At 39.2% G+C, this 16427-nt stretch overlaps 1 protein-coding gene across 2 annotated transcripts in view; it reads left to right on the forward strand.

Annotated features, from left to right (window-relative positions):
* The window catches only part of LOC116501382 (kinesin-like protein KIF2A), a 129608-nt gene extending 116989 nt beyond the window's left edge, over positions 1-12619 (forward strand). For both annotated transcript variants that reach the window (XM_032206904.1, XM_032206905.1), the window contains 2 exons: positions 309-444; positions 10180-12619. In XM_032206904.1, the coding sequence (XP_032062795.1) occupies positions 309-444; positions 10180-10265 (222 nt within the window). In that variant the 3' untranslated portion in view covers positions 10266-12619. The remainder of the gene's footprint in view (positions 1-308; positions 445-10179) is intronic.
* The last annotated feature ends 3808 nt before the right edge of the window (positions 12620-16427 follow it).

Here is a 16427-nt window from a genome sequence, read left to right on the forward strand (position 1 = left end):
TAGGAGTGCAGAGCACAGCACTGCATGGGCTGCTGCAGGGAAAGTTAACTCCATCAGTCCCAGTCCCAGTACAGGGTTTGAAGGGATCTCAAAGATCTTATAATTCCAACCCCCCTGCCAAGGCCAGGGACACCATCCACTAAACCGGGTTGCCCAAAGCCCCATCCAACCCGGCCTTAAACACTTCCAGGGCTGAGGCATCCACAACTTCTCTGGGCAACCTGTTCCAGTGCCTCACCACCATCAAAGAATTTATTCTTATTTACTTGTTTTTGTTTTTTGTTTGTTTGTTTCTATTTTTTATCTAGGAATCTATTAGATGGCTGGAAGATGAAAAAGCCCTTCTTGAGATGACAGAAGAAGTGGACTATGATGTGGATTCTTATGCTACACAACTTGAAGCAATTCTAGAGCAGAAAATTGATATTCTGATCGAACTTAGAGGTAGATTGCTTTTAATTAATTTTGTGTGCATTATTAGCAGTTTGTAGAGCGTGCTTATATTTTGGGATTTTTTTTCCTCTTATGCTGTCCTTTAATGCCCTGTTGAAGTAATACTTATTCTTCTGCCAAGAGCAAGTTCACATCTGTATTCTGTTCATTCCAGTTTAAAAGACTCCAGGAAGTAGGAACTTGTTCCTGCATCTTTCTTTTTCTTTTCCTTTGTTCCAAAATGATAAAAGGAGGGAAAATAAAAGCCAAAAGAACTGTACAGGAAAAAAAATAAGGTAATGCAATGAGGAAAAATTAGTTGCAACTCCCACCTCCTGCTCTGTTGCACTCTTTGGTGTAGCAGGGAGCCTGCTGTCATTTTTTTTTTTTTTAATTTGTGCTTAAGAGTTGCATCAAGCTCTGAGTAGCTTGTTTGTTAGTGTATTTTTTTCTTCAGCAGCCTTTCTGTCTGAATTTTACCAGCCTCTCTTTGTTGAAAAAAAAAAATGCAGTTAATTAGTGCCTGTTCCACTTGTCATCTAAAATCATCTTGTCAGCTTGATACCTCATGGAGATTAATTTTTCATTTTAGATTCTGTATATCTTTGCACTCCAGCAGGCAAGTTACACTGGTGAAAATTCAAGAATTTTTGTTGGTGGTTTTTTTTTGGTGTTTTTTTTTTTATTAATCTACATTAGAAAATTCCTTATAAGATAAAATCTTAGATTTTTCTCAGTCTGAGTATCTACTGTAGGTTATAAGAATGCATTAAGCAAATCAGATGTGGCCTGCTCAGCAAAGAATTGGTTGTATGTTCCTTTGCTTCTTACAAACTAAATGGCGGCTTCCTCTTCAGGAAGAGACAATTTGAGACACCAGCAGTGAGAAAACACAGTTTAGGTGATTCTCTGTTCTTCTAAAGGTTATTAGATACCTCTTTTGAAACAAGACACTGGAGGTAAAGGTTACCTAAGAGATCCTCATGTCTTTACAGGCAGGATGATGCTTCCATAGCTTTACAGAAGGGAAGTCAAAGATTCTCCCAGTAACTTCTGTGTTCTGCTGGTGGCACATAATGGTCACTGCATATTTCATTTTTTTTCTCCTTTCACTTTGGAACTAATTTCTTCACGCTGTCACTATGTTTTCCTTCATCTTCTTGGACCTGTCACAGGAGAGTGGGGCGAAGAGGAATAGAAATATGAAGGAATGCCATGCTTCCTTTCTCAGGTTTCTCCCTCTCTCCTGATAGTTATGTGATATATGGCATAATAATTCGTGTCAAGAAAATGGTTGATATTAATAAAGAAGGGGGAGATGTGGGAGTGTGTCCATGTGGGTTGGCAAGCCCCATGGTTGATGATAACATCAGACTCTTAACGATGAGGCCATCAGGAATGTAAAAAAGTTTACAGGGAACAAAGAAGGGTGATTCAGGAGACGCCATGCAATGTTCTGTATATTTAGAATGTTTGATGTTCGTGTGTGCGTGTTGGTAGAGCATAGACTCCCTGCGCACTCAGTGCTGTTTGCTTATCTTTTATAAATATTACTAAATACAGATTGAGTTGAGACTTCATTTATAACAGTTATGATTAATTTTTTTTAAATGATGTGTTTATCCATTTACAGTGAAAAACTTCAAAAATATAATCACAAAATGCATTCATAGGAAAATCATAGAATCATTGAATAACCTGAGTTGGAAGGGACCCACAAGGCTCATTGAGTCCCAACTCCTGGCTCCAGAAAGGACCTCCCAAAAATCAAACCGTATGTCTGACAGTGTTGTATAACACTTCTTGAACTCCAGCAGGCTTGGTGCCGTGACCGCGTCCCTGGGCACTGGTTCCAGTGCCCAACCACCCTCTTAGTGAAGAAACTTTTCCTAATATCCAACCTGAACCTCCCCTGTCACAGCTTCATGCCATCCCCTCGGATCCTATTGCTGGTCACCAGAGAGACAAGATCAGTGCCTGCCTCTCTCTTCCCCTCATGAGGAAGCTGTAGGCTGCCATGAGGTCTCCCCTCAGTCTCCTCTTCTTTTGGCTGAACAACCCAAGTGACTTCAGCCGCTCCTCATACATCTTCCCCTGTAGACCTGTTAGCTTTCGTGAAGACACATAACCAGAGTGATTATATGAAGGTGCTTTTATTAGGCGCCAGAAGTTAGGGGCATGTCTGCCCAAATCTAACTTCGTCCGATTTGTTCACTCACATTCTCTTTTATCTCCTAAAATATTACATATGCATTAAGTTTTTCAACACATCTATGCATATTCATTTCCTAGCTCCACCTAGCCCCGCTTCGTATGCTAATTATCTTATCAGTCCTTCTGCGCTTGAGTAGTACTCTCTGGTGGTCGTCTGGGTGGTCATCGGGATGAAGTAAGATGTCTTCATCAGAGTTGAACTTTTTACCTCATCTACTTGCGCATGCTCTATGAGCCCTTGGTCTCAGTCCAAACCTTAGTTTCCAAACTATTCATTCACCTAGCAATAATGTCCCAGATACCCATAATATTTTCCTAACTATCCTTTGTTTAGATTAAATTGAGCATTTATGGTATGCATTGCTAGTAGCAGTACTGGTTTCACTGCCAAGACACCTGTTACTATGTTAACATCTACCAACATTTCCCCCCTTTGAAAGTATTTCACTCCTTCAAGGAGGGCAAATGCTTTCACTAACTAATTAAAATGTCTCACACACAGCACACACCAGTAACATAATCAAGAAAATTACAAAGATTAGGGTTGTCACAACATTCCATAAATCTGAAATCCACTACTTGTGCTTTATGTCATTTGCACTTCTCTGGTCAGGTTCATTTAATCTGGAGTGGATGCCATCTTTAACCCCTGGATTACTCAGGTTCTCTTAAATTATCATATGGCGGTAGAGAGTATTGAGGATGTGGGTCCATATGCCCAGCAATGGTCTGCATCACTTTCCGGTTCCAGGTTGTCTTCCTTAGGATCAGACTTTTCAGCATTACAAATGTTAACCAAATTAATACCCCTACAATTACCAATATAATTACCATTTCCAGTAAGGATTTAGCCCAATTACTAATATTCCATCCACTAAAAATTTTATCCAAACAGCTTGTTGTCATATCTTTCTCTTCCTGTTCTGCATCTTGTTCCACTTGAGCCAGTTGTTCTATGTCATGTTCTACATCAGCAGTCATATTTGGAATGTGGATGCAGCAATGATCAATACGATCTTTTAGAAATCCGCATACTCCATGTTCCTTTAATAACAGTGTATCTAATGCCAATTTTGTAGCACCATTTTAGTTGTAGCTTGTAGTTGGATATTAAGATCTCTAAAGCCTTCTTTTGTGGCTCTCGCGAGCCTACTTACTTGTCCTGTAAGTTTATAAATCATTTCCCTATTTCGATAATTAGCTATCTGTGCAAATAGAGATTCTAATGCCCAACTGAATTTTACTCCATCCGAGGGTTCATGCCATATATCTTCATCTGCCCCTTCTAAAATTCTTTTTGCTCTACTAATTTGTAGGGTTTCCAATTTTCCTTTAAAAGGAGATTTTTTTCCATATTGGACAGTGTGGGAAGTCCTAAAGTTATTTCTTTTACTTCCCCATTTATCGGCAGGTGTGTAGTCCAAGTTCCATCCCTGGCTGCCCATACAAATTGTCCTGGACTTTGTACAGTAGTATAGCTACAATCTGCTGTGATTTGACTTACCTGGCTACTTCTTACCGAATTATACTTAATTCCTCGGCAAGCACATCCTGCCCTAATAGCTATCAATACTGGGGGTAAGTGCTTGATATCTTCATTATTACTGTCACAAGTATATTTCTTCTCACAGATCCACCAAGCTACCTCTTTTGATTCTTGTTTACCACTGCTGTCAACCCGGCTTACTGTATAAACCTGATCAGTTCCATTCTGCTTTCCCTGCCATTTAATACACCATGATGTATTCCCTCCATACTGGAATTTCTGCAGTAAACTCACTGTCCAAGCACTATCCCATCCTTCTTTACACTGAATTGTTTTATTTCCTTCTACTTGGGGCAGTGGGGAGGTTATTATACCCCACTCAAGCAGGTCCCCTGCTGCTTTTGGAATGGGCATACAAGCAGTAATTCTATCAGTTCCTTTCATTATGGCAAAATCTTTAATTAATCCTACCAATAAATTCTCTGCCTGCTGCCTGTGTGGGATCTATATCACTTGTGTCCATGGTACTTGGTCCTCCCTTTTTCTTTTAGATCCTTTTTGTCGGGCTACCAATATTCCTTTATCCAATTTTGGATATACCAATATTTCTCTTATCCCATAATCTGTGCTATTTTCATGTATTACTATGCACCGGTAGTTTCCCTCATTGACATTAGTAACATTAAACAGGGTTAGGATGGTAGTTCCTCTCAGTTGTTGGCCCAATTCTAGGGTATTACTTACGTACGCCTTCCCCTTCCATCCAGCTTTCAATCCTGTATTGTCCCTGGATGTGTTTACGTATATTTCCTGGCTTTGTCCGAAGTCATTTATTTTCTCCCAGACCACCTGTAGAGAGCTAATTGTTATTGGTTTATCGTCTTGCATTCCACATTCCAAGGTAACATTTCCTCCCTTAAATATTTCCTTTTTCTTATACTTTTCTGGTATTTCTAGAAACCCAATTACAAGATATTTGCACAAAACAATTGCTGCTATCATTACCGTTATTAAGAACCCCAACATTGTATGTTTATACGCGTCTCATCTGTAGTTTTGTATCTCCGAATGCTCACACTGACCAAAGTTCAGGAACCTTTTTCACCCGAGTATAATGAATCCAAGCATCCACCCCTTCTACCTTTACAGCTGTAAAAGTAGTCAATAATACTTGATAAGGTCTGGCCCACCGTTCTTTCAGGGGTTCTTTGTTCCAATTTTTAATGTACACTCAGTCTCTGGGATGAATATCGTGGACAGGATTTTCCAGTGACAATGGTCGGTTTCACACCAAAACACTCTGAAGTTGAACTAAAGTTTTGCTAAGAGATAATACATAATTATAAACATCCTGGTTCCCTGTTATGTGCATATTAGGATTTGGTTCTGGGGATTCATAAGGCTTTCCATACATAATCTCGTATGGGCTTACTGACATTCCACTCCTTGGCTTTATCCTTATTCTCAATAAGGCTATAGGCAAAGCTTGTGGCCATTGTATTTTGGCTTCCTGGCAGATTTTACTAATCTGTCCCTTTAGTGTTTGGTTCATCCTCTCTACCTGTCCACTAGATTGGGGTCTCCATGCAGTATGTAAATTCCAAGAAATTCCTAATAGCCGGCTTACATCTTTAACCACAGATGCAATATAGTGCGGTCCCCTATCCGAGGATATTCCTAACGGTACCCCAAACCTCGGAATAATTTCCCGCAATAACCACTTTACTGTCTCTTTAGCTTGATTGGTGTGGCAGGGAAGGGTTTCTGGCCATCCAGAAAAGGTATCAACCCCTACTAACAGATATCTATATCCCCTAGTCCTAGGTAACTCTACAAAGTCAACTTGCCAGTAATCTCCCGGTTCTATTCCTATTCTGACTCTTCCCATTTCAGCATGTTTTCTTGCTACTGGATTATTTTTCAGACAAATCTCACACTTTGACATTACTGATTTTGCCATTGTTAACATATGCATAGAGATAATGCTACATTTCAAAAATGTTACCATTGCCTCTGCGCCCCAGTGACACTCATTATGTTTTGTATGAAGTATTTCTTGCATCACCAAGGGGGGTATTACTATCTGGCCCGTAGTGGTTACATAACATCCATCAGAGTTCTTTTGGGCCTTTAGGAGATTTGCTAATTTCTCATCCTCTGGTGAATATCTTGGTTCCTTGGGAAGATTAAGACGAGTGGGGCCTACCTTGAGTGGTACCAAAGCCATCACTTTCCACACCTTCCAAACAATTTGTCGAGCTGCTCAATCTGCCAACGGATTCCCTTCTGATATCTTCGAGGTTCCTCCTTGATGGGCTTTACAGTGCATAATAGCCACTTGTTTTGGCTTATGTACCGCATTTATCAAATTTAACACCTCCTCTTGATATCTTACATTGGCCCCTTGTGAAGACAACAGCCCTCTTTCTTTCCATAATGTTCTATGAACGTGGACCACTTCAAAGGCATACTTTGAATCTGTCCAAATATTTACCATCTTTCCTTTACTCAGTTCCAGTGCTCGAATTAGGGCTATCAGTTCCGTTCGCTGTGCTGATGTTCCAGGTGGTAAAGATTTTGCTTTGATTACTGTTTTCAGGGTTGTTACTGCATACTCTGCATATCGTGTTCCATTCTCCACAAAACTACTACCATTAGTAAAAAGTTCCCAGTCATACCTTTCAAGGGGTACATCCTTCAAATCTTCGCGGCTAGCATGAGTATGTTCGATTATTTCCACACAATTGTGTTCCAATGGTCCTTCTTCGGGAACAGTTCCTAGAAATACTGCTGGATTTAACAGGTTAGTCATTTTCAAGGTTACATCATCTTGTTCAGTTAGTATTGCCTGATATTTCATCATCCGGCTGGGTGACAACCAGCGGCCCCCCCTTTTGCTCTAAAACGGTTGTTACCATATGTGGTACAAAAACTTCAATATGTTTTCCCAAGGTAAGTTTCCTTGCTTCCTGGATTAAGAGAACTGTTGCTGCTACTGCCCACAAACGTGAGGGCCATCCTGCACTTACAGCATCCAACTCTTTGGGAAAGTATCCCACAGGTCTTTTCCAGCTTCCCAGTCGCTGAGTTAGTATCCCTAATGCTAGTCATTGTCTTTCATGTACAAATAACTGGAAATCTTTTGATAAATCTGGTAGACCCAAAGCTGGTGGCTTCATTAGAGCATCTTTAAGTTTCTTAAAAGCTTCTTTTTGTATTTTTCCCCAAATAAAATTCCGTGCCTTCTGAGCTTCATAAAGGGGCTTAGCTATGAGTCCGTAATCCATTATCCATAATCTGCACCACCCAGCCATTCCTAAGAAGGCCCTTATCTCATGGAGATTTTGAGGTTCCAGGATAGCGCATATAGCTTTTATTCTCTTGATGCCCAGACTTCTTTGTCCCTGAGAAATCTCACCCTCCAAATATGTTACAGTCGAGCAAACTATTTGTGTTTTTTTTTTTTCTTTTGAATCTTTATAGCCGCCCATTCCTAACTGATTTAAAATCTCAATGGTTATTTAGGTGCAGAGCGACTCATTCTCTGTGGCAATCAAAATATCATCTACGTATTGTAACAACAAATACTGACTTCTGGGTACCTGTATTTATCCTTGCGTTGTCCAGATCTCCAGTTCCTTGGCCAGCTGGATTCTGAAGAGGGTCAGGCTATTCTTGATATCCTCTCTTTCACTTTCTATAGCTGCCCTTAACACCATAACTTTTTCTGTTGAGTCCATTAATGTATCTAATATTACTTGAAGGTCATCCCAGTCCAGATTCTGGGTTTTAATGATCATTTTCATTACCCTAGCTACTTTATCCGTGTTTTCCTGCTACGTTCCTGCTGCTTGTTTCCAAATTACTAGGTCTCCTGGAGTAAACTTTAACATACATGTATACTGGCCCTTCTGTCCCTACTCCTTGTCTAAGTGGAGCAATTATGTTTTTATTTTGTCTTATTCCATCTTTCTCTCTTATCATGCATTTGGCAGCACCTTTCTGGTCTCGTCGTTGGGTTCTATATGATACCGGGGTAGCTGAAGCTACCGCTCCTTTTTCTTCTCCCTCCTCCCCCCACTGTCCTTGCTTTCTTCCCTGACAGCCTCCCCTTGTTCTAATGGGGCTGATGGTACTACTTCCAAATCTGTATTTCCATCGTCCCGTCTATAATACATACCATTCTCTAACCTTTGATGCCCTATACACCGCTTTTCTCCTGTGCATGCTTTACATTGGTCATCAACAGTTATTTTAGCCACCATTATCCTGCAAGTGCATTGCCACTCAGGCTTATCTCGCAAATAGAAAAAGAGTTCTACATACGAAATCTCATCCCACTTGACTTCTCACTTACAAAATAACGTTAATTGTAAGATAGTATTGTATTGCAAGGTTCCATTTCTTGGCCAACTCTCTTGATCTTCTAGTTCATACTGTGGCCACCAAACATTACAGTAATCAACTAGTTTACCTTTTCGTAACTCCTGTCCAAAGCCTCCCTCCTTCCAGTGTGCTAGTAAACAGCCCAAAGGGGAAGATCGTGGTACAGGAGTATTGCCGCCCAGAATACCTTTAAGTTTTTCCATTTGTTATAGCTATAACCTTTTACCAAACCAGACCACTGATGCTGAACCTGCAGCACTTTCGCGACTGTCTTACGGACATAATTTTTGTCCATAATTACGGACATACGCCTAGGCTTACCCCGGGAATTCCCTAGCCCAACTGTGTGTGGCTTTCACTGTGTCTGACCAGCAGGCTCCCAGACCAGATCTGTACCAGTTACTAGAAAGCACCTTTTCTCTTACCCTTCTAGAGGTACGCTGTGAGCAGCGGGGTCAGTTGCGGCCGATGGCTCCCCGAGAAACTCCTCGGTGCCGGCTGGAGTGTGATCAGTTCGTGAGCTGCCTCAGCAGTGCCCACAAGGTCCCATCTGGATCACCAAAATGTTAGTGTTCACAAAGACACAACCACAGAGTGATTATATGAAGGTGCTTTTATTAGGCGCCAGAAGTTAGGGGCATGTCTGCCCTAATCTAACTTTGTCCGATTTGTTCACTCACGTTCTCTTTTATCTCCTAAAATATTACATATGCATTAAGTTTTTCAACACATCTATGCATATTCATTTCCTAGCTCCACCTAGCCCCGCTTCGTATGCTAATTATCTTATCAGTCCTTCTGCGCTTGAGTAGTACTCTCTGGTGGTCGTCTGGGTGGTCATCGGGATGAAGTAAGAGGTCTTCATCAGAGTTGAACTTTTTACCTCATCTACTTGCGCATGCTCTATGAGCCCTTGGTCTCAGTCCAAACCTTAGTTTCCAAACTATTCATTCACCTAGCAATAATGTCCCAGATACCCATAATATTTTCCTAACTATCCTTTGTTTAGATTAAATTGAGCATTTATGGTATGCATTGCTAGTAGCAGTACTGGTTTCACTGCCAAGACACCTGTTACTATGTTAACATCTGCCAACAGACCCTTCACCATCTTCGTAGCCCTCCTTTGGACTCTAATAGTTTTATGTTTTTCTTGTATTGTGGCACTCAAAACTGAACACAGGACTCAATGTGAAGCTGCACCAGTGCAGTGCAGAGAGGGGAGCACAAAATAGGGGAGAATGTTGTTGATCATACACTAAGATACAATTTTGTCTGCTTTTAAGAATGGTTCAGAAGCTGCTGGGAAGGAAAAGAAAGTATGCTGTGTATATCTTCCTGTACTCTGTAAGTTAGAAGCAGAATTTAAGCAGAAACAAGTTACATACTGGGAGTGCAGTTGTGTAGTTTCCAAATCTATCCTGCCTAGAGACAGGGGTAGCATCTAAGAAGGGACTAAGCTGCTAAATAACTTGTTTGTATGGTGAGTACTGAATTTAAGCTTATCTTAATCCTCTTGGAGTTTCTTGTAGCTTCAGCTGTTTTTGTGGAGGAATTTTCTGTGTTGTGCATTAGGGCAGGGTTGTGGAGTTCAGGGCTTAGTTTCAAGATCTTTGTTGGGTACAAGCACATCAGTACTCATTCTCTCTTTTTCATTAAAGATAAAGTGAAATCTTTCCGAGCAGCTCTACAAGAGGAGGAACAGGCCAGTAAACAGATCAACCCGAAAAGACCACGTGCCCTTTGAAATGGGCCTTTGCTGCTAAAGGAATCCACAAACCCTTACTGCTGTAGCATACATTTGTTACAAAACCAGTGGCCGTAAGAACTCAACTACTTGAAAGTGTGAAAACATTAGAAATGTCTGTGGAAATGTCCTGTTTCTTATTCACCTGAATTACATTTTTGTTTTTGTGTGAAATGCTCCTATGACATCTACGAAATGCTTCTAGACCAGTCAGTACAACCATGCAGGGTTCAGATCCATGAAGCACTTTGTTTAAAATATTTCATTTATTCAAATTGTGAATTTTACTTTTGGAAATATTTGCCAAGTTTTTAATAATGAAGTAGAACTGTGGCCATTAGAAAGTCACTATATTTCCTTTTAACCGTGTTCAGTTTTGTTACAAAGACTAGCTGTGCAGTTCTAAATTGTGTTTGCGTGCATGCACACCTCACTCATGGTCGTATATAATTTCTCTTCTACAGACAGCTGTGCTTACCTCTTCCCATTCTGTGCCTTGATGAAGGCTACTTAACTCTAAACATCCTCTTTCTGAAGCACAGCCTTAATAAACAACATTACTTAGGCAATATTAATTACTTTTAGTCTGTGTGCATTTTTAATGTGCTTTGAGACTTTTTTTTTTGGTAGCTAGATCATTCATTTCACAGGATGTGCCACATCACTTGAACAGAAACTGCAAGAGCTGTTAGAGTGGACAAACAGCTGGACATTCCATCCTCCTTGTAAAAAATATGGAATCTAGATTTATTTGAATACCATAAAGAATGGTTATGCAATTCAAACATTTTTTTCAAGGAAAAAAAGAATCAAAAAACAAAAATATAAATTAGTTGATGTATAAAAAGGTTAATGTTTAAGTACTGAGGAGAGTTGTGACTTAGGATAATGCTGATATGTAGTATGTGGTATGGGATGATAATGCTGTCAGAAAAAAGGTACAATCTGAGCTCTGTATATGGATAGGATAACTATCAAAGTTCAAGGATCCAGCTAAAGAAATACATATTGGCTTTTCACCTACTGTTAAAATTTGGCTTTTGATCCATGACAAACTTACATGTACATTAACTGTAGTTTGCAGGCAGTTTGAGTAGCTTTGTTGCTTTTTTTTTTTTTTTTTTAAAAAAAAAGCAGTTAATACCTATATTTCCCTTTATATACAGTGCCAACAGATGAAAAGAGGGGTGAAATTGCATCATTTGAGGATTTGCATATCTCTACCTAGTGCTAGTTGAAATCTCTCAAGTATCAAGTACCTGAATTCCCACAATGATTGCATATCAGCACTTTTTAGTTGGTGTCACTCAAGTTACTTTTCCAAATCAGTATCCAAAAGATTGACTTTCACATAAGAACTTGTCAAATGAAGAGTTATAGACCCCTCTAGGAGTTTTCCCTGTTTCCAGTCTTCCTATCGTCAGACTTTCACTTGGAACTGTTTAAACATTACTTGTTGAAAACAAACCTTGTTCATTTGAGCCAGACTGGGAGGGAAATAAAGGGAATGCAATGAAAAACAAGATAAATGAGACAGGAATTCTCATAGTGTTTAATGTTTGCATCTCCTATAAGAAGCTCTTGTCGCATCGTGGTTAAAAATCAAAAAAAAAATCCTCCTGTGTGTAAACATGAAAAGTGAAACAACAATGTAGATTTTACATAATGTATTGAATAAATTAAGCTATTAACTGAATTACAGATGAGAATTTACTTCTATGAAGAGTCTGTTCTGCTTTGGGAAGGGGTACACTTTGTAAACACATGCAAGTTGTTGCACTACTAAAAAGGCCTCTGATTTCAGAATGAGTATTTACTCCTGGAAATGGCCATTCTGTGCAAATTTGTAAGGTAGGAAGATGTTCCTCAGATCCCTATCCTGACTTTTGTTTTGCAGCAGATCTCAAAGAAACATCATGGCTGGTCAGGTACCAGATGGAAGTCAAAATTATGTCTAGAGGCTGTTAAGAGACCTTTGTGATAGAGCCTGCTGTAAATATTAGATTAACACTGAGACTGAAGCAGTGAGAATTAAGATAAGTAAACAATTGATATGGCTGGTTACACCACTTGAATTCCTGTAACCCATTGCTCTGATGGGCTGACATTATTTGTATAGTACTCTGAGAAGCATATACTGTTTTGTGCGCTGTAAAACAAAAACATTTATAAAGAGCATGATGCAAAGCTCCTACATTTGTTCCTTCTGTGTTGGTCTGTGAGTGTTGCTGTGGCTACTTAACCATCACTCAAATTGTTTTGATAGGCAGTGAAGCAGTACTAGAGTTGTTAAATGCCTCTTTCAGGATGCCTGCAAATTCAAGTACACTTGAATAAAATTAAGTTGAATTTTGGAAAAGGTTTTGGTAATGTTTCTTCTCTATTTATTGTGGTTTTATGGAAAAAGAAATGCCACCCATGAAACAGATGACTCATGTTTGTTAATACAGAGTTAGGCCTTTACCCCTGCATGATGCTATAAAGTTAATAATTACTGTTTTCATGAATCATAAGACAAATCAAAGTAGATTTTTCTTTTGATGGCCGTGATACAAAGTTAACACAAATTTCATTGGGAAAATTCTGCCTTGTCCTTAATAAAAAATATATGACTGTGCTGGCTTTAGCATCCTGGGTAACTAAACTACACCATAGCCACTCTCTCACTCCCCCTCCTCAAAGGAAAAAGGGGGAGAAGATACAATGGAAAGGGCTCAAGGGTTGAGATAAGGACATAGAAATTGCCAATTACTGTCATAGGCAAAACAGACTCTGAGGGAGATTAATATAATTAATTGCCTATCACTAGCAGACTGGGACAGTGAGAAACTAAAAGCAAACTAAAAACACCCTCACTTCACCACCCCACCCCCCCCAAGTAGTGCAGGGGAAGGGGGATTGTGGTCAGTCCCTAAAGCTTTGTCTCTGCTGTTCTGTCTCCTTCATGGTCACTCTATTCCCCTGCTCCAGCATGGGGTCCTTTCCATGGGATGCAGTCCTTCCAAACTGATTCTACATGGGCTTCCCAAAGGCAGCAGCTCTTCAAGAACTGCTCCAAATATGGGTCTGTACCACAGGCTCCATCCTTCAGGAGCAAACTGCTCCAACACAGGTCCCCCACAGGCAACAGCTCCTGCCAGATCACTGCTCCTGTGTTGACTCCTCTCCATGGGCTGCAATTCCAATGCAGAGTCTGCTATGGCGGGGCTCTCCATGGGATGCAGCCTCCTTCAGGTCAGATCCACCTGCTCCACTGTTGGCTCCTCCACAGGATGCAGCATGGAGATCTGCTCTACTATGGTCCTCTCCACAGGCTGCAGGGAAACTTCTTCTCTGGTGCCTGGAGCACTTCCTTCTTCACTGACCTTGGTGTCTGCATGGCTGTTTCTCTCACATTTTCTCACGCCTCTCTCCTAGCTGCTGTTGCACAGCTTCCCCCCCCTTCTTAAATATGCTTTCACGGAGACGCAACCACCATTGCTCATTGGTTTGGTTCTGGACTTTTCTCACAGAGGCCACCCCTGCAGCTCCTCCACTACCAAACCCTTGCCACATAAATCCAATAAAATAATCCAAACTGCATTATTGAATCCAAACTTCACTGAAAGCTTTGATCATTTTAGATCCTCAGTGATCCTCAGTGACTTGAGAGACAAAGTTATTTTCTTATGAAAATAGCTGCCTTACTGTACAGTTGACCAAAAAAAAAAAAAAAAAAAAAAAAGAAAAATCATCTGCCCAGTTGCTAACTTTCTGCTGATTCCTACAAGGGGTTTGATGGCAGTAAGGGGGGGGGGAGGGAGGAGATGATAGTGGTAATTTTAGGTACCTCAATGATGCTTTCATAACTATCCCACACCCAGCCCATAAGATAAATGTTCTTGTTTCTGAAAAACACTTATTTGGATTTCTCTAATGGAAGCAGGTTACTAACAGATCTGGAATGCTGGTAGGTACCAGAGGACAAATGGAAGAGACCTTCATTTCAACTCAAAAGAAAGTTTTAAAATATTTTTTAATTATGTTATAATTTCTTGCTAATTTATATTGCTGATTAGGTCATTTCCAAGACATACTGGCTGGCAAAGAAGTTACAAAAATACCACAAAAGCAGTCATTGTTCAAGTGCTATAAAAAATGTTACAAAGGTTATACTAGAAGCTACTATTAATTTTGCCATTTTAGAGATGTAGGTATATTTCCAGCACAGTTATTTATATTGTATCCTACCAGGTTTACCACATCTTGTTAAAGAGTAATAGCTGCATTAATTGTTATGCTGAGGAATTTTATCTTTAATTAGGAGAGGATTCCTGTTCCAACTTAAATTACTGACCAGAAGAATAGAATATAGTAATCAATTAGCATAATTTGGAAATTTTAGTATAGATCAAGGCCTAATTCTCAAGACAGATGGATAGGGAAGGGCTGCATAAGTCTCCAGAGAAATTACAATAACCAATTCTGTTATTAGAGCTATTTTTAGAAGATACATAAAAGTACCTAGTACACAAGTTACAGAAGTAGAAATCTTTAGTTTGTTCTGAATACTGTAAGCAGCAGTTGAAATATATATAAGGTTTATATGCTTTGTCATGTTTAGGACTGGGAAGCAAAAATTGTCTGATATTCAGAGGAAACCAGGGTTAGTACTTTCCCTATGTAACCCAATACCAATCTGTACAACATTGGTATAGAAGGAGGTACAACTGAAGAAGCTTAAAAGGAAGGCCTAAAGAGAAAAGATTTACCTAATGAAGTCATCTATATTAATTGAACAGGCTCGTTTTTCAGAGTAATCAGTATCTTAGGATTGTCTGTATTTTCACCACAATTTTGAAGTTTTCAGGTATTTCCTGTCAACAGAAAAAGATGCAAATTACTTTTCTATTTGTAGCATAGAATAAGGTTAATTTAAACTATCTATTCTTTCCCTGCTTTTAGAAGAGTTCTTCTTTCATGAGATAAGCTGTATTTTTTCTTCTTTTATGGATTGTTTTCTCATTGTCTGAATTTTTGTATCTCAGCTCATTCACTGTAAATTAATCACCAGCACTATTGCTAAGCAGACAAAAAAAATTCTTACTAGCTTTTTGGGAAAAAGTCAGGCCTTGAGACATGTGCAGCCAAGATATTAACAATATCCTCAGATATTTTTTTTCCACTGTAATTTAATGACCCTTTTAGATTTCTCTTTAATAACAGTTAAATTCTTCCCTTCCTGAAATTCTCTTAGAAAGGCTTTAACATATTAAGCTTTTCAATTCTGATTTTTTTTTATTCTTATGTTAGTATTTAGGTCACAGTACACAGGAATAGAATTTAATATATTAAAAAGGAACAAAGAATTTGGTAATTATGATCCAGAAACTGCTCTACAGCTCTTGACCTGAAAGGAATACAAGTCTAGAATGAAAACTGAACTTGTTTTTTATTCAACTGATTCTTAATCTTTACAATAAAAATAAAATAATATAATTAAACTACAGAGAGCTGTTCTTTTTGAACAACTGCCCAGTAGAGTTTTCTTCTAAAAAGTTTCATATGCTGAGGTCACAAACTCTTCTGATAAGTTCTCCATCGTGATTTATCCCAGACTCTGCTGGCATGTATATAACACTGCTAGACATTTGCACAAAAGAAATGGTTAGCTGGATGGACTCTGAAACTCTGATAAATTTACCTCTAATAAAAGTTATTTAAAGGCTACAGAGAGTATTTTGTTTATCCTAACAAAGGCTATCCTTACTAGACAACCACATTCCTGAAATTAAAATGTTCAATGAAAGGAACATACAACTGCTATAAACAAGAACAAACACTAATGACAATTTCACAACAATACTGAACACAAAAATCTTTCAGGAAAGTATCTTTCTTAATACAAAAACCACTCAGCCTTGGACAAAAAAAACTTCACCCACAAAAACATTTCAATTGTTGTTTTTTGTGCCTAGGCACTACTGGCTAGATCTTAATTGCTGAGAAGGCAGATACTTCAAGAAAATCTGGCTAATGCTGGGCAAGGCTGAAATGGTCTTGAAGATCGAAGTATTTTAAAAATTAACTTGAAGAATACTATCCTATAACGTCTTATCTTCAGATGACTCTGTATTGTCTATGAAGAGTCCTCATAGGCACTCTTTTGATCATAAGTAACAA

This window comes from Aythya fuligula, chromosome W (genome assembly GCF_009819795.1).
Source record: "Aythya fuligula isolate bAytFul2 chromosome W, bAytFul2.pri, whole genome shotgun sequence".
NCBI classification, from domain to species: domain Eukaryota; kingdom Metazoa; phylum Chordata; class Aves; order Anseriformes; family Anatidae; genus Aythya; species Aythya fuligula.